This window comes from Vitis riparia, chromosome 10, assembly GCF_004353265.1.
Source record: "Vitis riparia cultivar Riparia Gloire de Montpellier isolate 1030 chromosome 10, EGFV_Vit.rip_1.0, whole genome shotgun sequence".
In the NCBI taxonomy this organism is placed as follows: Eukaryota; Viridiplantae; Streptophyta; class Magnoliopsida; order Vitales; family Vitaceae; genus Vitis; species Vitis riparia.
Window position 1 is genome coordinate 16,823,846 of NC_048440.1, and position 20,669 is coordinate 16,844,514.

A 20,669-nucleotide genomic window follows, 5' to 3' on the forward strand; every position below is an offset into this window, starting at 1 on the left:
AATTTCAATGATCAGGCCAGGCTGGGTTTGGCCCTTGTATCACAGGAAGCGGGACAATGTCCATCTTTAGGCCAGTTAGGGCCATAGTTTTGGATATTACTGAAACGTTAGCCATAGAAAAGCCCGCAGTGGCCGAACTAATTCTTTATTTCTTTTAGTGGCAAACCCATCATTAGTTAATACAGATATGTATACTTAAAGAATAAAAACATACAATTGATATGATTTAGGGGCCAGACGCGGGCCTAAGGTTGTGCTATCAGGACCGGACCTGGGGTCAACTTTGAGGCCAAGGCTAAGTAACTGAGCACAGCCAAATTTATATTTCACTATCCAATCTAATCTATGAGCGAGTAAAGTCAAGTGATCATTTGTCACTTGCAGTTGCAGACGCTTATAATTTATGCATTATGTAGTGATAATTTGTCATGACCAATAGAAGCAAAGGCACCTGATTACGTTGAATGGAAATGAGTGATTGAACTTTCATATCACATGTATGCCATTTTGACATTAACCTTTTAACTGATAGAAAGTTTAGGTTATCATCTGGACTCTTTCTTCACTTCGATTTGAACCATTCGAACCTTTCACCACCAATAAATTAAGGGGAAAAAAATTCCTCGTCTTTTTCATGCTTGCCTAGGCTTCTTACTCTTATCCATGAAAAGTAATTGTTTAAATGAAGAGTCGGACAGAGATGCACGAGTGTGTGTGACTTTGAGCTTCTGACCTTTTCTTGGGGTTTCATCTGTCATTGAATCATTTACGTACAGATAATGGCCAGAGGTGACACTGATGATAGCGCACTTGGACAAAAACCAGGTGATGTAGAACTGATCAGGAAGAAAAGATGCCAATGTGAAGGTTTCTTATTGGTAATACAATGATAGCTTCTTAGAGAATTAATATGAATTTGATTAGGAGACGTTTGAACTCCCCTCCAACATTCCAAAGCATCCCTTGGGATGTTCATACGTTCAACCCTCCCTACTATATTTTCAATCCATTTTCATATTTTTAAAGGATTTTTTGGTAAGTTTAATTTTGAAAATTTATTCAAAATATTCTCCTAGGGTTTTGATATAAAAATGACAATTCCCAAGTTGAAAAATAAGCTCACGAATCTATCCATCTTTTTGCCCTAGTAGCAATTTTGAAAGAAATTGATGTAGCACCACATAACAAAAGAAAGGTACAATGTCTACTAGCCTTAACATAGGTTGAGATATCTATTAAGAAATATGTGGTGCTACATCAGAAACATGAAAAATTATACAGGGTGATTTGTTGGGAATAGATGCTTCTAGATTAAGTAAACTTATATATAATATCTTTTATCTTTAATGGATTTTATTATTATTGTATGAGATGTTGCTTTCTATATATATATATATATATATTCTAAGAGACTTCATAGGTGTTTCTTCTACATAAATATGAAGTTCTTATATGTACTTGAATTTTTATATTTATTAATTGAATCATTAAAATATTTTAAATCATAAAATTAATGAATTAAATAAATTACTTAGACCATCTATTAGATAGTTTCATCATCAATAACATTGTTTGATGCATTGTATTAGATCAATGCTCTCTTTTTTTTCACATAGAATGCAAATTAGAAACCTATGAAACTTACATAGGTATTTAAACAAATGACAATTAATTAATTATACTCTTGTCGTTCCTATTGATGAGCACTAGCATGGCTTGCAGTTGATACGATAAGCCAACCTAATAAGGATGACAATCTAAGTGATACAATCCACACCATGAAATTGAGAAACTTGTGGATCAAGAATGACTCCAAAATCGTCTAAAAACAGATTTGTATGAAACCTTGACTCGTTGCTTATATGGAAGCAAAAATCTTGGTATAATGAAAACGCTGCAATTAATTATGGAATGATTGATTGATAAGTCGAAGGAGAATGTCATGGAAATCTTTTTTCTGATAAATTCAAAGAGTTCTAAAAAAACCAAAAAGAATTTTCTCTCACAAAATTATGAATAAAATTTTTCAATAAGTTGATGACTATTTAAATACAAAGAGGTCCACAAATTTGGTAATTAGAAAATCCTCAAATATTTTGCTTAGGATTCATAGATAGCTAGAAAAGGGAAACTAAAATATCCTAAGTTGGATTTTGAAAATTAAATCCACTATTTCCTAAAATCATACCTATCCCAAAGTAAAAAGGAAACAAGGGAATTTCTAATTTATTACTTCTTCATAAAATTCAAAAATCAAAATATAATAATAAATAAGAAAAGTAATTTAGCAATCTTAAAAGATTGTTTTAAATTCTCCTTGACAAGTCAAAAATTGGGTAATCACTAATTTAGGAAACTTCATTCAATCCCAATTTGTAAGCTATTCTCTTTGAGGGATTCTTTTAGATTATTCAAAGCTTGAATCATGAAAATCCAACCTTGTGGAACATGTAGAGCCTCTTTCTTGGGCCTCCATGAATTCACCTCAACCCAAATGTTTTGAATTAGTCAATTGAGAGTTTTTTTGAACTTTTTAGCTTGATCCTTTATAACTGGACCAACTAGAAATTGAATAGGATTTGCATTCTATTTGTTAGTCGTGCCCTCATCACTAAGTATCTTTTGAAGATGACAATTTAAGAACATAAAGAAAGAATTGAAGAGATCATCTTTGGACTAGGTCTCCCATACATATAGGTGGAAAAATGATTGATTTTTAATAAATAAAGCCCAAAATTGACCATATCCAAGTGTTACAAGTGGAAACATAGCTTTGATGGTATTACAAGAGAAAACCCATAGAAGTTTCATTTCTTATTATTTGCTCGTCATAGAGATGTATGGGAGGTTGGAGGCAAACGGGAACAAAACATGAAAAATGGTGTAACTAATGCTAGCTCATCCCTCATAACCAAAACAACTAAAATATAACTAATCAACTCTAATTAGTAAAGTAAACTATCTTAATACTCCCCCTCAAGATGGAGAATGTATGTTATGAACTCTCGTCTTGCCTAATAGGTGAGTAACTATGTTGGGAAAAGGGCCTTTGTAAGCAAGTTTGCAATTTGATGCTGAGATGGTAGTGTCTTCAAAATGCCCTTTCGAATTTGTTAACGTAGTAGATGACAGTCTATCCCAATATGCTTCGTGCGCTCATGAAACATGGGATTTGCTGCAATGTGTAATGCTGCTTGATTATCACATAATAATAAGGCTGGTTGCGGATGTTCAATATACATATCCTTGAGTAGAGATAACAACTACATCAACTCATAAGTAACGTTAGACATGGACCAATACTTTGCTTTGGCAGAAGAGTGTGATATGGTCTATTGTTTCTTGAATTTTCAAGAAACTAGAGACTCTCCTATAAAAATGCAAAAACCACTAATCAATTGACGTGTGTTTAGGCAAGCAACCTAATTTGCATCAACAAAAGATTTGAGCTGAACACGAGACACTATGCTGAAAAATAAGCCTTAGCCAACTATTTACTTAATATACTCTAGAACATGATAAACGACTTGAAGGTGAGGAACTCAAGGATTAGCTAGGAACTGACTTAAATGATTTACTGAATAAGATAAATCTGATCTAGTGATTGAAAGATATAAAAGCTTTCCACTCATCTTTCTGTACCTAAGAGTGTCATCAAGCAAATCACCATCTTCTTGATCAAACAACTTCAAGTTTGGATCTATTGGAGTCTTTCGAGTTTTGCACCCAAAATATCCAGCCTCAAACAAAAGTTCTAGAGCATAGTGATGCCGACTAATCGGAATTCCTTTAGAAGACTTGACAACTTCAAAACCAAAAAAGTATTTTAGATTTCCCAAGTCTTTGAGTTTAAAATATTATTTAGAAAAAACCTTTAAACTGTCCACTTCTTACTGATTGTTACTGACAATGACAATGCATGCATGTCATCAACGCACCTTGATGAATAATCAACTGTCAGAGGCAGATTGCTTAAAACCTGTGGCAAGGAGCACACCAGGAAACTTGAAAAACCACTATTGTGATGCTTGTTTCAGACCATATACTGATTTGTGCAAACTACAAACAACATTTGGAGGTAAAGGCTCCCTCTCATGGTGATAACAAAGAGGAAGAGACATATAATCTTCCTCATGTAGTGACCCCATGCAAGAAGGCGTCATTAACATTAAGCCGAGTAAGAACCTTTATCCATCTAGAGAAATCAAAATGAAATATATGAAAACTCATCTTTTCTAAAAGTGCTAGGTCAAGTTTGCAATAATACACAACTTGTTAGAGACATGGACTGCCTAACAACAATTACTCAAACAATCAAATAAATTAACAAAGCAAACGCGTCAAGCCTAACACAAATTGAAACTAAATGGTTTTTCTGTGTGAAGATATCTTTTTTGGGAAGGTCCTTATCTGATATTTTGGAAGAGGAAATGAGATATAAACTTGCTGAAATTAAGTTCATACACGTAAGGCATGTGAATGCATGTGAGAATCCTTGTACTTTGCCTTCGTTCCAAAGCAATTGACCTTGAGTCCTTGATTGAGGAAGCATTGACAATCGGGTATATGCATATATGTGTGGATATTTGATCCTTATTTTGGATCATATGAGAATCCCCAAATCTCATGCATGATGAAACGCGTCAACTAATTTGGATGTGCATGTATATAGAATGAGTGGTGCTTGTTGGAGGGAGAGAGAGAGAGAGAGAGAGAGAGAGAAGAAGAAGAAGAAGAATAAGAAAGGAAGAAAAATGGCCACCTCATATGGGCCATTTTGAGGTTTCAATTTTGTGTTAATTAATGTGGACCCAATTGTTGGCTCTATCAAGGTGTAGATGGTCAATATCCTTTGAAAACGCTTACAATGGAAAGTGCTACTTTTTCAGAAACGTGAATAACCTTGGTTATTATTATTATTATTATTTGTCATAAAGTCACAATTATTAATAATGGTTTTAGTAATTGAAGAAGTCAATATAGAATTACAATTGTTAATAACTTAACATTAATTCTTGTGGTTTTGGAAAGTTGAGTTTAAAATATCAATTATCAATTTTGATTGTGGATTCCAAAAATTTGACTTCAAATTAAAATTACTAATATTGCTCGTAGTGTTTTTTTTTTTTTTTTTGATAAATTTCATTAAAACCATGGTCATTTTAGTGAATTTTGTAATTTTGGCTTAAAATTGTATTTGACAATATTTTTAAATATTTTTTTATCTTTTTTTTTTTTTTCAATTTTATTTGTTTGAATTATACATGTGTATGTCACTCAGGTCATACTACTTATTATAAATGTTTATATTTAATTTAGTACTAAATTTTCACTTGTTATATGTTCTTAATTATTAATGTTATATTTTAAAATGAGTATCGCCACCTTAAAAGAAAATTTTATCTTTTATTTATAAAAACATTTAAATTAATTTATATCTTATTTGGGTTTTGTCAAAATTAGTGATTTTTTTTAATACATGTACTAAAATCTTACCAAAATTAATAAAACAACAATTTTGAAATGTACTAGAATTAACATTCACAGTCACAAATCAAAACTTCCCAAAACAATTAGAACCCGAGGATGTGAATTTTCAGAGTGCACTTAGAAAAGGGAAAGTGGTGTGAATTTCTATCTTCTTCAATGGCAAAAAATCAAAGCAAAAATAGGAAAGCTAGCTGGATTTTGGCGCAGGTTTTAAAAGTCATACACACCAGCCCACCACCAAGTAAGGCATTGTCTCTACATTCACATTTGCTTTACTTGAACTCTAGCTAATACATCCGCCGTATAATTCCACATATGGGTAAATGCTTCCAATCTTGTAAGAAATCGCCTTACAAGTCATTGAATTAATCCAAGGCATTGAAGAACAATTCAGTGCTTCTGCTAAGAAATTAGTTCAATAATCCAAGGCAAATATACATGCGCCACCATGGAAGTGCTTATTTAATTAATTATTGGCTTTGAGCTTTAACCTAGTCCGGATTCATCAATTGCAATTCAAGTTGCTTTTGAATTCAGACTCAAGTCTGACAAACTACAGTGGTGCGTAATTCTTAAGTTAAGAAAGATATGTGGAGTTGCTGATAGTCAAAAATCTAGAGTTGGATTGGATAATAAGATATATAGTCTAGAAACGCACTGGAAATTTGATGATTCCTTGGGCAATCGTGGGTGTACGAGTTGGGTAGCCGTGGCCCACCCGTGTCTGCATGTGTGCCAATTACGAGGCTGTGTGCCGTCTTCTTTCTTTCTTTTCTTCTCATGTCTCCACTGAGAACGTACCACTCTTCCGAGGATGGCCTAAATGTAAGCCTGCTATAGGTTTTATTTTCTGTCAATTTTTGAGTCCTGGAAAATATTCCGAATGTTATGTCAAAAACATTTCAGATGACACATCATCGTCCACATAAATTTCCAAGTCATTATTATGCTGAATCGTTGAGATAAGGCCAATAGAAAAATCAAAATAATATACCAACCTCATTTCAAACATAATGATTTGATGCCATATTAGAAGACGGATATTGGTCTATAGTGGCCCATGACCCCTGCCCGCAAATGCCAAGGTGACCCACTCAAAATCCAATTATAATAATTTTACAAATCAAAATTCGACATCTCAGTAGTAGGAATACAAGACGCAACAATAGGTGTCCCAAGCTCACAAGGGAATTAATATAGTATTAAGACTATGTTTGGTTAGCCAGTGGGTAGTGAGGCTATGTTTTATTAACGGGATAGAATATGATTTAAGTATGATATTAGTTATTAAATCTAATCAATATAATATTAATTTATTTTTATAATATATTTTATAAATAATTTTTATTTCTTCTAATCATAAATTTAATTTTATAATAAAAAATTGATAAAAGAAAGTAACTTTACGAGAAAGTGCTTTTTTTTTTTTCCCGTGTGGAGGAAATCATGACACTGGATAAGTTGATAACCATGGTACAGTGGTTATGACTCTAATTCCACACTAACATAAATAAATACAAGAATTCACCGGCACCCCAAGTATCAATTGCCTCTCTCTCTCTCTCTCTCTCTCTAATGTTGATGAAGTCAATCACATTGCCATTATGATCAGGTCAACTTCATGGGTCTTCGTGAAGGCTTATAAAGCCAACCCTGGGCACAAGTTTTCTCACTGAAGCATTCTCTTTTCCTCGCTTTACTTTGTGACAGTAGTTTGCTCCTGAGAAAACGAGTATGAAAAGCCCAGAAAAGTTTCCAAGGTTTTCAAGCTGCAGAGGTGTGGCTTTTGAGATTAAACCTCATTCAGACCCGTTTGCCGTCCCAACTCCTTTGGTTGTTGATGGTCGCTGTGGTAGCAACAGGTTTTGGCTTCCTTGGAATCAGGATGGCTCTTTTAGAGCATACCCGTCGGATTCCTTGGGAAGGAGTATGAGCAGAATAAGCAGCCATTTCTGTGATCTTGATATAGATGAAAATGATTTTGAGGATGATTTGAAGGACCTGGAACAAGGCGCTGTTCATGAGGAAAAGGAGCAGAAGCTAGTTCCAGTTTCATTCACTAGCAAACGTGAACAACCGGCAACAGTTGCGAGACAGCTAGAGTCGAGACTTTCGATTATATTGCTGGATCAAGGGCCGTTCACAGTCTACAAACGGCTGTTCATGGTTTGCCTGCTCCTGAACATTATTGGTTTGGTTCTTGCAGCCACTGGGCATTTCCCATATGCAAGGCGTAAAGCTGCTCTCTTCTCCATTGGGAACATTCTTGCTTTGACACTGTGTCGCAGCGAGGCCTTCTTGCGAGTCGTCTTCTGGCTTGCGGTGAAGGTCTTGGGACAGTCGTGGGTGCCTCTCGGACTCAAGACTGCTACCACATCCCTCCTCCAATCTCTTGGTGGGATACATAGCGGCTGCGGGGTCTCTTCCGTAGCATGGCTCGTATATGCCCTGGTACTCACACTTGAGGACAGAGAAAATAGTTCTCCCGAGATCATGAGCGTGGCCTTCACCATTCTTGCTCTTCTCTGCCTCTCTTCTTTGGCAGCCTTCCCTCTTGTCCGCCATCTCCATCACAATGTATTCGAAAGGACTCACCGTTTTGCTGGATGGGCAGCTCTAACCCTCCTCTGGGCCTTTGTCCTCCTCACAATCTCTTACGATCCAAAGTCAAAGTCCTACAGCAATCAACTCGGCTCTAGGCTGATGAAACAACAGGAGTTCTGGTTTACATTAGCCATCACCGCACTCATAATTATTCCATGGGTGACAGTGAGACGAGTACCAGTCAAAGTCAGTGCGCCTTCAGGCCATGCCTCCATTATCAAGTTCGAGGGAGGAGTGAAGGCGGGTATACTGGGAAGGATTAGTCGATCCCCTTTATCCGAGTGGCATGCCTTCGGCATCATTTCTGATGGTAAAACAGAGCACATGATGCTTGCTGGAGCTGTTGGCGACTTCACAAAGTCACTGGTTTCAGACCCGCCAAGCCACTTGTGGGTTCGGAAGGTGCACTTTGCTGGGCTGCCCTATCTCATCAACATGTATGACAAGGTCGTGATGGTGGCTACAGGTTCGGGCATTTGTGTATTTCTCTCATTCCTCTTGCAGCCATGTTCAGCTGATGTGTGTTTAGTTTGGGTGGCTAAGGGGATTGAGCACAACTTTGGAAGGGAAATTAAAGAGATAGTGAATAGGTATCCCAAAGATAAGGTCATTGTCCATGACACAGCTGTGTCTGGTCGACCCGATATTGCTCAGTTGAGCGTAGATGCTGCTAAGAATTGGGGTGCTCAAGTAGTGATTGTTACCAGCAATCCTCAAGGAAGCAGGGACGTAGTCAATGCTTGTAAGGATGCAGGAATTCCTGCCTTTGGTCCTATTTGGGACTCCTAACTCCATAACCATAAATTCATACTTGATTTTCTTTGGTTTTCAACCTACTCCTAAAGTTATAAGATATGGTCAAGAATGTGTGTCCAGTGTTCAAGACATACAGAAGAAAGACACCAAGTCTAATTCACTACCAGACCCCAAGTGTACATGTTCGAAAACTATGTCGTGATGAATGTGTCTTTGTTATTTAATAATGTAATTAGATTTTGAGTATTCTCGGAGGTACGTAGATCTCTAATTTCTCGACCTAATGGAGATGGAAGAATGCTAGGAACCATTATTGGAAGGGCAATACCAAGAAGACGCTGTCTCATAAGATAGAAAGGTGGCATAAAATTCAGCTGTATATCTGAACCAAATCCAAAGGCTTCTGACAAAGAGTTAAACTAACATTTCTCCAATCTAACGACTGCCGTAGTGAGGTTGACGTCAATTCTGACTCTCTGTATTTTAGAATTGAGCAATTTCCTTTAATAGCTTCAACCACCGAAAGGAACATAAAGAACTATTTTATTAGTGTGAAAGGGGCATCCATTTGGAGGCCAATCTATAATCGTAGATGATCCTTTCGGCGATACTATTTACTAGAGTTATTCTTATTGCCTATTGCGAATGCCGTACAAGTTGATGCAGAGAATATTATGCTACTTGTAGAATGTCAGCAGAGATACACACATAACATACGGAAGAACCAGATTCAATATAGATTAGGTTCTGCAACAAAATTCTAGGAATCCCATATAGGTCCAAAGGCTGTAAGTCCAGCGGCCCTCCAGGCACCAATAACGTCTCTGCTTCCATGAGGATTACTGGTGACGACGACTACCTCTGCTTTCCAACTCTGGGCTGTTTCCACACTCATCTTTGCCACATTAGGACGGTCACATACAGCAGTATCACGTACAATAACCATTTCCATTATAGCAGCAAGAAAAATAATGCTTCTCAAGAAACAAACAATCAATGATCTAATGAGAAGGAAAACAAAGGATGAAGAGCATCATCACAAGATTTAACGTGGTTCAGCTTGTTCAAGCTTACATCCACGGGAGCAATAGAAGAACAAATCCATCTGAGAGAAAAACTGAGAAAATTACAACACACAGCCCTTTCAGCACACACACAACCCTTTTACAACTCCTTTTCGGCTTAAAACAGAGAACACAAGAAAACCTAGCTTAGAAGTGTGCTTGCATACACCGTCATCATACCGATTAAAAACCCACATAACAACCTTCCAGCTGGAAGGTAAAAAGAAATAAACTGTTATGTGTATATATTATTCTGAGAGGGTTGCCACACAAATAGACTAACTCACCTGCTTGGCTTATATATTTTGTATCACATCACAAAAATCTCCACCTTAGCACCAAAATAAGAAAACCAAGTTCAGCTTGGATTGATTTCCCTTTGCCTCTTGTTGTTACAATCAAACAAATCCAACATTGATCAAGTTTAAGCATTGCTTAAACTTGGCCTTTGGAATTGGTTTTATAAACATATCCGTTAGATTATCCATAGTTGAAATTTTCCTGACATTCATCAATACTTGTTCCATTATATCCTTGATAAGTGCAATCTCACATCTATGTGTTTAGTCCTCCCATAGAAACCTTGGTTCTTTGTCAAACAAATAGCATTTTGGCTATCATAGAAAACTGTTGCACTTTTCTGATTCATTCCTAATTTAGATACTAGACCTTTTAACTACAAAGCTTCTTTAGTGGCTTCTACAATAGCTACATACTCAGCTTCGATGGTAGAAAGAGTCACAATATTTTGTTATGTAGATTTCCAACATACTGCACAACCACACACTGTAAACAAATAACTTGTTATTGATCTTCTCCTATCCAAGTTCTTGGCATAATCTAAATCCACATAACCTTCAACCAAACCAGTTGATATATTCTCTCTTTGGTATATGAGCCCAAAATTTGCAGTACCCTTGAGATACCTCAAAATCCATTTTAGGGCTTCCCAATGATCCTTTCCAAGACTACTCATATAATGGCTAAACAAACTCATACCATAGGCTATGTTAGGTTTCATGCAGACCATGACATACATAATACTTCCTATGCCATTAGCATATGATAAATTAGTCATATCTTGCATTTCTTCTTCTGTTTTTGGTGACAAATCAGAAGAAAGTTTGATTGGGCTCGAATTTGTGTATTGACCACCTTTTGCAGCATCCATGTTAAATCTTTTCAACACTTTCTTAATATAATCTCTTTGGGAGATTGTCAGAATACCAACAGATCTATTCTTATACAGCATCCCCAAAATCTTTTTAGCACATCTAAGATCCTTCATCTCAAATTCAAATTGTAGTTATGTCTTCAAATGAGTTACCTTTGTTATGTTCTTGCTTGCCAATAGTATATCATCTGCATAAAATAACAAATAGACATAACTCCCATTTGTTAGCCTTCTCATCTATACATAGTTGTCAAACTTACTCCTTGAGTATCCAACACTAGTCATGAACTTGTCAAAGCATTTATACCATTGCCTAGGGACTATTTTAGCCCATACAACGATCTCTTGAGCAAATAAACCTAGTTTTCTTTTCTCTTAACTGCAAAACCCTTTAGTTGTTACATAAAAATTTCCTTTTCTAATTCTCCATGAAAGAATGTCATCTTAACATCCATTTACTTAAGTTTAAGATTCCAAAATGACACCAAAGCAACTAATACCCAAATGGAAATGTGTTTTATCATAGGTGAGAAATTTTCATTGAAATCTACTCCTTCTCTTTGTGTATAACCTTTGGCAACTAATCTTGCCTTGAATCTTTTAGATTCTACATGAAGGATCCTCATTTTCTTTTTAAACACCCACTTGCATCCTACTACTTTACAACCTTTAGGCTTATCAACAAGCTGCTATGTTCCATTCTTAAGCAAAAATTCCAATTCCTCTTGCATAGTAGTCATCCACTTTGGAGATTCTTTACAAGAAATAACTTCTAAATAATTTCTAGGTTATGCACAACTCAATTCTTCCCCTATGCTCAGAGAGTAATTAAGCCACCACATCACAATAGCCAAATCTCTAAGGAGGTCCTATTGATCTTCTTGCTTTATCACTGGTCATTTCATAATTTTCTAATGGAATGTCATGTTGTTGTGGTTCAATTTCATACTCAGAATCATTAGTTTTATCTTCTAATTCCACCTGAAACTCTACCTTATCCTTGACTTCTTCATTTTCTTTACTAATGGAAACTTCTTTGTCATCCTTTAGAAATTCATACTCTCTAAAGAACATATCCTTGCTTATAAAGAATTTCTTAGTGGTAGGACACCAAAGCTTATACCCTTTCACTCCGTTTGAATAACCAACAAATATACTCTTCCTAACTCAAGGCTCTAGTTTGCCTCATTTTGGTGAGCATGGGCAATGCATCCGAAAGTCCTCAAGTTACTGTAATCACAAGGACTGTTTAACTACATTTCCATAATTGTTTTAAATCCTATAGCTGAGGAAGGATACCTATTCACCAAGTAGGCAGTTGTATGAATAGCTTCAACCCAAAATTCTTTTGGAAGTTGTGCATTTATAATATGCATCTGATTCTTTCTAAAAGGGTTCTATTCATTCTCTCAGTTAAGCCATTTTAAGTTTTTCTCATTATCTTATGTCGAACTCTGCCATGAATTTTGCAATAATCATCAAACTTTTCATTATAATATTCAAGTCCATTATCTGTTTTAAGACATCAAACTCTTTTACTGGTTTGATTTTCAATCAAAATTTTCCAAGTCATGAACCTATCTAGTGCCTCATCCCTGTGTTTCAACAAATACACTCATCCCTTTCATGAACAATTATTAATTATGGTAAGAAAGTACATATTACCACCACGAGAAACTACTGGTACAGGTCCCCATAATTTTGAATGCATACAATCTAAAGTTTTTTTTGTTCTATATACTGTATGACTAAACTTTACCCTATTGGCTCTTCCATAAATGCAATGTTCACGAAATTTCAAATCCCCAACTTGTCATTGCCCAAAAGCCCTTGCTTAACATTTTCATGAAACCCTTTCTGACTGATATTTCTCAATTTGAGATGCTATAGCTTATTGTCTTCTGAGATAGTACTAATAGCTACATTTATAGAGTCATTTAAAATCTCTTCTCATGTAATATATAACCCATTCATCTTGTCAACCTTAAATATCACCAAAGATCCTTTTAACACCTTCAAAGAGTCATTCTCAACTTTAAACCAGTATCCAACATCATTTAAGACCCTAAGAGATATTAAATTTCTCTTGAGATTAGGTACATGTCATACATTTCTCAAGGACCTAATTGTACAATCTATAGACCTTATTTTTATTGTTTCCATACCAATGATTCTTCAAGCTTGATTGTTCCCCAAATAAACACTACCACAATTTAATTTGTGGTAATCACATAAATAAGTTTTTATTAGACACATGAAATGAGCACCCTGAATCCAAAACCCATTCCTTTTTAGTGGAAATTGTCAAAACTTCTGTAGAGTCATAGCCATCTAAAACCATTGCAACATTACCTTCCTTCTTTTAGGACAATTGTTTTTTTTTCTAAAATGTCTTTCTTTATGACAATGATAACACTTTCTTTTGTCAGGGGATCGATTTGGATCATGCTGAAACCTTTCCTTTGTTGTTTCTGTTTTCTAACCTTCCTCCTAACAGATGAGTCTTTTCCATTTAACCTTTCTTCTACAGCTCTAGTTCTTTTGATCTAAGAGCAGATTGTACTTCTTCAAGTATTAAGGTATTCCTACCATACTTCATAGTTTCCTTAAAGATAGAATATGAACTAGGTAAAGAGTTCAACACAACGATTGCCTTATCTTCGCTATCCACTTTGATGCCTACATTAGACATCTCAAGTACAATTTTGGCAAAATCATCAAGATTATTTGCAATTGACCTATCTTCTTACACTTAAATCCATGGAGTCTTTCTTTCAAATACAACTTGTTTGAAAGTGAGTTCTCCATATAAAGTTGCTCAAGCTTGTTCCAAACACCCTTAGCTGTAGTTTCTTCTGAGACCTCCCTTATAGCTTTATCTCCAAGAGTTAGAATGATCAAATGATAAGCTTTCTCATCTATGTTTGATTTCTCTTTTGTAGTCATGGTGGCCGGTAGCTTTGACTCATCCTTCAATACATCTTTTACTCTTTGTTGAAAAAAAATGACGTTCATCCTCATTCTTTAGACATTAAAATCGTTTTTCCTAGTGAATCTTTCAATCTCGTTTTTCATTGATCCCATTTCAAACATCAACCAAGCTTTGATACCAGTTTGTTAAAATAACAAGAAAAATAATGCTTCTCAAGAAACAAATAATCAATGATCTAATAAAAAGAAAAGCAAATGGTGAAAACCATTAACACAAGATTTAACATGGTTCAGCTTGTCCAAGCTTACATCCACGGGAGTAATAGAAGAACTAATCCACTAAAGAGAAAAACTAAGAGTAAATTATAACACACAACCCTTTTACAACCCCTTTTTCAGCTTAAAATAGAGAGCACAAGAAAACCTAACTAAGAAGTGTGTTTACATACACCCGCATTACACCAAATAAAAATTCAGATAACAACCTTCCAACTTGAAGGTAAAAGATATAAATTTTTAAGTATATATATATATATTATTCAAAGAAGGTTGCCACACAAATAGACTAACTTATGTGTTGCGCCTATATATTTTGTGCTACATCACAACAATTTCAATAGGAGAACCACTCACCATCTACTTTGGTTAAGGATGGCATAGGAGGAATGATACAAAGATGTAGATGCTAGAGCTGATCACAACTAGTAGAACTTTTTGGTATAAGTTTTTGAGATAAGGTAGGCTAACCAAGTGCAATTTCTGAACCCAAAGGTGGCTCAAGGATTTTGAGACTAGGGACTTGGTGAAGTCACCAACTGCACTAGCAAGCATCATATGGCATTTCCCCTTATTTGATATAATGCAAAAGGCATGCCACTCAGAGAAATGGGAAGGGTTAATTCTACCCAATAAGATTGCTTGGACACCTCCCTCAAATTGATAAGGGATGCATGGTTTGAAGAAGCAATAACCTTAACAACAACCTTCTCATTGTCACCTATGAAATAATTATTATCATGGTTATTGCCAATGTGAACCAAAAATCTTGACTTTTCTACAACTTTTAGACTCGAAAAGCGCAAGCTTGGAGAGTAGGGTTAAAATAGTTTTTAAGAACAATAAAAGCCAAAAGAGGTACTAGGGCAATCTAGCCAACAAATCTATGAGTAGATTTTCATTATTGTATGTTTAATTCTATGTATCTATCATTCTATATCATGTGTCCTGTTACTCTCTGTCCAACCATTCAGTGTCATCTTTTATATGTTTCGCAAATTGGAGTGAGAATGAATATGGATGCTTAGGTTGTCACGCCCCAAGACCCACTTCAAGGGCGTGACGGTCATTTCACACTTTAAACCTGAAGGCTTAAAGTGTAACATGACCCAAACAATCATATTATAACTGGAAGTAACTAATTACCAAATACCTGTTTAGAGTAGCGGAACAAAATTTTAAAATCTTCAAACTTAACTTTAAAACTAAGCATCCATCAACCAAAATTCATTATCCAAATATATTGCAAACTCAAATAAATTAAGTGCTAACAAATTTTCATAATCTCCAAATCTCAACTTCAAACTATCGTAAAAAAATTTGTAAGTTCAAATCTAAATAGCTTCCAAAAACCAAATAATCCAAATGAACATAAACTTATAAGCTAACAATGTCCAAAAATAACATCTTAAGCAAAATCCTAATGATGACTATTCCTTGACCTAGCCATCACTTCTCGCTCAAACTAAGGCTACCTGAAAAATTATCAACAAATAAGAATGAGCTCAAAGCCCAATAAGGAACATTAATACAGTCCATGGATCAAATATTTCAACTTTACTTGCAAAATAGGAGATATTATAACTAATTATTTTCATAAACCTTTGAGTCAGTTTTTCCAATAATTCAAAACTTTTAACCATACACTTTCATTTCTGATTCAAACATTTTCATATCAAATTCAATCAAAACATTCAAATTATTTATTTACTCTGGTCATCAAACATCAAATGGTGCTCAGTTAGGTGAGACTTTTCAAATAGGTGGGTTAGTCACAAATTGTACCTTTAAGGTGGACGGAACCAAACACTACTAGTACTAGTAACCTCTAACCAAACCCCTAGAGAGTGGGGTCCAAATCAATTACATTTCTACAAAAAAATGTAAAGGTCAACTATTATATCTCGTTGACAAGGGTCAAAAGTCAACTATTATATCCCATTGACAAGGTCAAACAAACCAGAGTCAAACACTTATTTCAATTATTCAAATTTGCAAAACATAATATTTTTACATTTCTCTGTTATAAACAAAATGTAAGGTTCTAACATACTTTTTATGCAAAACATATTTGATCCATGTATAAAACGAATAATAACTCAAAATGTTTCCAAATGATGTATATAAAAATTTGTTTAAAAAAAAAAAAACAATTGCATTAATTTCTTTTACCTTAAAAGAAGTTCTAAAAAACTTTGGAGAAAAATAATTCTGAAAATCTATTTTTCACCTAACAAAATATAAGAGAAATAACCATTACTATTTATCTAAAATTATAGGTTTGACAATCCTAAAATTTTAGGTATTCAAATTAATATTTTTAATTATGAAAGATAATTTAATCTGTTCCTATTTTAGAAAAATTAATAAATTTCTAATTTATATAAAACTTAATTTTATTTTCAATTTATTTATTGGGACGCAACTTAATTTAATTAAATTACAATTTATTTCACTAATTAAATTTTATGCTACTTATTAACTTAATATTTATCATTAATCTAATTATAATACAATAAATTTAACTAATTTGTACTTCACCTTATTTATTTATACATAGTTTATTCTATCACTTTCATATTTTCTAAACACAACTATCATAACACTCACACAACTATCATTGTAATATATATAAAAATATACATATCATCCACCACTCACATACTCCACAGGCATGCCTCTTATTATTATTAATATTATTATTTTTATCCACCTACTCACACCCTCCGCATGCATTATCTTTTATTATTATTAATATTATTATTTTTCTCATTCCCCTATCTTCCAATTCCCACACACATACAACTTTTTTTTTCTCACCATTCTTTTATCTTCCAGCACACGCGTTCCGTTTTTTTTTTTTTTAAACTTCCACTAGTGCACACGCGTTCCTTTACATTTTTATTTTTTATTTAAAAACTTCCTCTAGTGTACTATAAATCGTTGAAAAGAAATTAAAAAAAAAAAAAAAGATTGTTGATCAAAGATATAAACAACAAGAATGAACGGAGGCAACTTACTTGAGGAAACGAAGACCGGTGCTACCCCTTAAAAAACCGGGGGGGGGGGGAGGAGGGATGTGCAGTTGGGTTTGATAGCTTCCACCCATTTCAACATCAAACCAACTTTTTATTTATTCATTCATTCTTTCTCTCTCCCACCATTTTCTCCACACTTCCAATCAATTTTCATTCGCATTTAATTCTTCATTTTATTATTATTATTATTTTTGCTATATCAAAGTTTAATTTTCCAAAACAAACTTCCATCTCCAAATAACTTTCAAATTTTAATTTTTCAAAACTCCATTCTCAAAAGTTTTCTTTTAAGATTACAATTTCCAAATTAAAATTTTAAAATTCCTATTTTCCAATAGTTTTCCAAAATTCCAATCTTCACATTTAATCATTATTATTTTATTTTATTTATGTATTTATTTTTAAAATTCCATTTTTAAATACTTCTTCAAAAATTCCGATTTTGAAATTTAATTCCAATTTTTCGAAATTCCAATTTTCCAATTTCCTGATCCAATTTCCAATTTCCCAAATTCCAATTTTCACATTTATTTATTTATTTATTTATTTATTATTATTATTATTATTATTATTATTATTATTATTATTATTATTATTATTATTATTATTATTATTATTATTATTTTATTAAAAAAATCAATTTTCAAATAATTTTCGAGACTCCAAATTTTCAAATAAATAAAAAAAAAAATCCAATTTTCTCTCAAATAGTTTTAACTCCACTATGGTTTTTAAACAATCTTCTGCTCCTTTTGACTTTAATAAGTAGGAACGACTTTTCCGTAATTCCGAATAATAGAATTTATGGGATTAATTCATGCAATATAAATCGAGCTTTGATGAGGGCCCAACATATGTGATTTCCTTATGATTGATTGATTGTTTGTTTGATTTAATTGTCATGCATGATTGATTTTATTCTGTTCTATGACATGCTCGAAACTATTTCTTAATTGTGCACTAACCTCACTTCTTGATAGCGCTTTATGGATCATTGCCCAGGTACGCATCCACATCCGCTCGGGTTATTTTCTGTATGCATGTTTAGATTCTCACATGTGCATGATCACTCTGAGTATTCATTGATTCCCTCATCAATTGCCATGATTGCTTCATTTTATTAGTAGAGACCCGACTTTAGGGACTTAGAAGGGTGCTACGGTCTTTACCGTACCTTTCTGATAAGTAACCTGACCCCCGAACCCGATCTGGTTTTTCGTAAACCACTTTTTCCAAATAAGGAGTTACACTTAGGGTTTTTCTTTCTTATTTTGTTTACCCTTTAAAAAAAAAAAAAAAAAATAAGTGGCGACTCCAAGCCATTTTCTTAATCAATAAAAATCATTTTTTCGAAATAAAAATCGAGCTCGCCATCGAGTGGAAAACACATTGAGCTGAAGTGCGGGGTCCACAGTTCATTTTTTTTTTCCTTTTTTTCTTTCTTTTTTTTTTTTTAAAAAAATACTTCCTCCAGTGCACACACGTTACTTTTCTTTTTTTTCTCTTTTTTTTTTTTTTAATTTCATTACTTAGATATATTCAACTAAGAAATTTTGAATTTCCCTATTTTTATCAATAGAACAACCTATATTCTTAATTTCAATAAATTGACTTATAATTTTTTTAAATGAATTAACCCTAGCCTAAAATCGAAATATTTCAAATAATCTTTTTTTTTTCATCTAAAAACTTAAGATTTCTCAATTTCCAACAATAAATCAAAATCTTAAATTTTCAATATTTTGACATTAAAACGAATTAAAGAAAAAAAAAAAACTAACCCTAATCTAGATTTGGATTTTCCAAAAAATATCTGATGTGTTTGAAATTAATTAATGAATCCAAGATATTAATCTAGGGGTTAGAATCTTACCTATAGAGATCTGTTATTCAAACCCTGAAATCTGACTACAACCTTACATTCTCTAGAATTTTGTGAACAGAAACACTATTAAAAAAGAATAGGAAGAATAAAATTTCTAATTTATAATTTGGAAAATTACATTTTTACCCCTCTTTCATTTTATTAAATTAATTAATTAATTAATTAATTATTAACATTTTCCTAATTTACCCCTAAAAAAAAACTTGGGCGTTACATAGGTTGTCTCAAAATATGATAAAGACATCTTTTGATAAATACTTGATAAAAATATCAAATTATTATTATTGTTACTTTAGAATTGCGATACATAAGAAGAGTGAAACCTTGTCTAGCTCCTCAAATTGAAATTTCTACTTTCTTAACCATCCTGACCATGATTGTATTGTCTAAATAAAAACTTGTACATGCTCTAAGAACATTTTCTTTTGTCTGTTTAGGTAGGAAGTGATTGTTTATGTCACTGAAGAACTATTATGAATTGGCTAAAAGAGTATTGTAAAAGGGAAAAAAAATCTTACTTTTATTTGTAGTCATAAGCGAATTGACAATTTTGTCTTGGTCTAAAATTGGTTTTTCATTGCTACGAGATTATCACATATATTTTGAAGTCTCTTAAATATTCTTCAAAAGATCATGATTGAGTTTTTTTTTTTTTTTGGGAGTCATCAACATACTTTTCAAATTTTATTTTTTAAATATACTGGAGAGTGTTTTTAAAGAGAAGTTCATACCTCATAAATCATGTTAATAACAAAGATCATATTAAAAATGATTTATTTTTTTATTTTTTTTATAGTTCCAATAACTCATGAAATGACAAATTAATTCGTCAATTGTTGATCCATAATTGGTATTACAAGATAGGATTTTTTATTCTCTCATCATCATCAATTTCTTTGGTAAGTTTTTTTTCCACCTAAGAGATGTTGGAGAACATCAGCACCACAAACTAAGAGGATGATTTGGTTTCGCAACAATAGAAGATTTGTGGTGTTTAGCTGGATTGAAATCAATGTAGAAAGAACATTGATGAAAACTATAACACAAAGGATGATTATTATTATTTTTTAGGAAGACATAATTTGTAAGAGTAGGTTGAACTTTTTATGATTTTCCACCACTTTTGGAGAAGGCATGAATTCAAACCTCCTCCTCTAACTTTAATACCATGAAGAGTTTGATAATTTGGTAATTAAAGTTATATGCATTTATTATTACTTTTAAAAAATTATACAAGAATGTATTATGAATTATATATATAAAAAAATGAATAATAAATATTTTAAAATTAAGAAAAATAAATATTATTTCTTAAATTAAGAGAATTAAATATCATTAATATCTAATTATTCTTAATTTATGGAAATATTGATCGAAGTTTATTCTTATAATTATGTATGTGGTTTTGTGCATATCATTTCTAGAATCTATATACATTATTCTATGTCTTA

General features: G+C 33.2%; 1 protein-coding gene across 1 annotated transcript; it reads left to right on the forward strand.

Annotated features, from left to right (window-relative positions):
• The first annotated feature begins 7,203 nt into the window (after nt 1-7,203).
• LOC117923506 (adenylate-forming reductase 06235-like) lies at nt 7,204-9,306 on the forward strand. The gene has a single exon (XM_034841827.1). The coding sequence runs from the start codon at nt 7,225-7,227 to the stop codon at nt 8,881-8,883; it is 1,659 nt and encodes a 552-aa protein (XP_034697718.1). The 5' UTR covers nt 7,204-7,224; the 3' UTR covers nt 8,884-9,306.
• The last annotated feature ends 11,363 nt before the right edge of the window (nt 9,307-20,669 follow it).

What these genes read in the sequence shown, in the direction of transcription:
- LOC117923506 (XM_034841827.1), top strand. Translation starts at nt 7,225, where the DNA reads ATGAAAAGCCCAGAAAAGTTTCCAAGGTTTTCAAGCTGCAGAGGTGTG.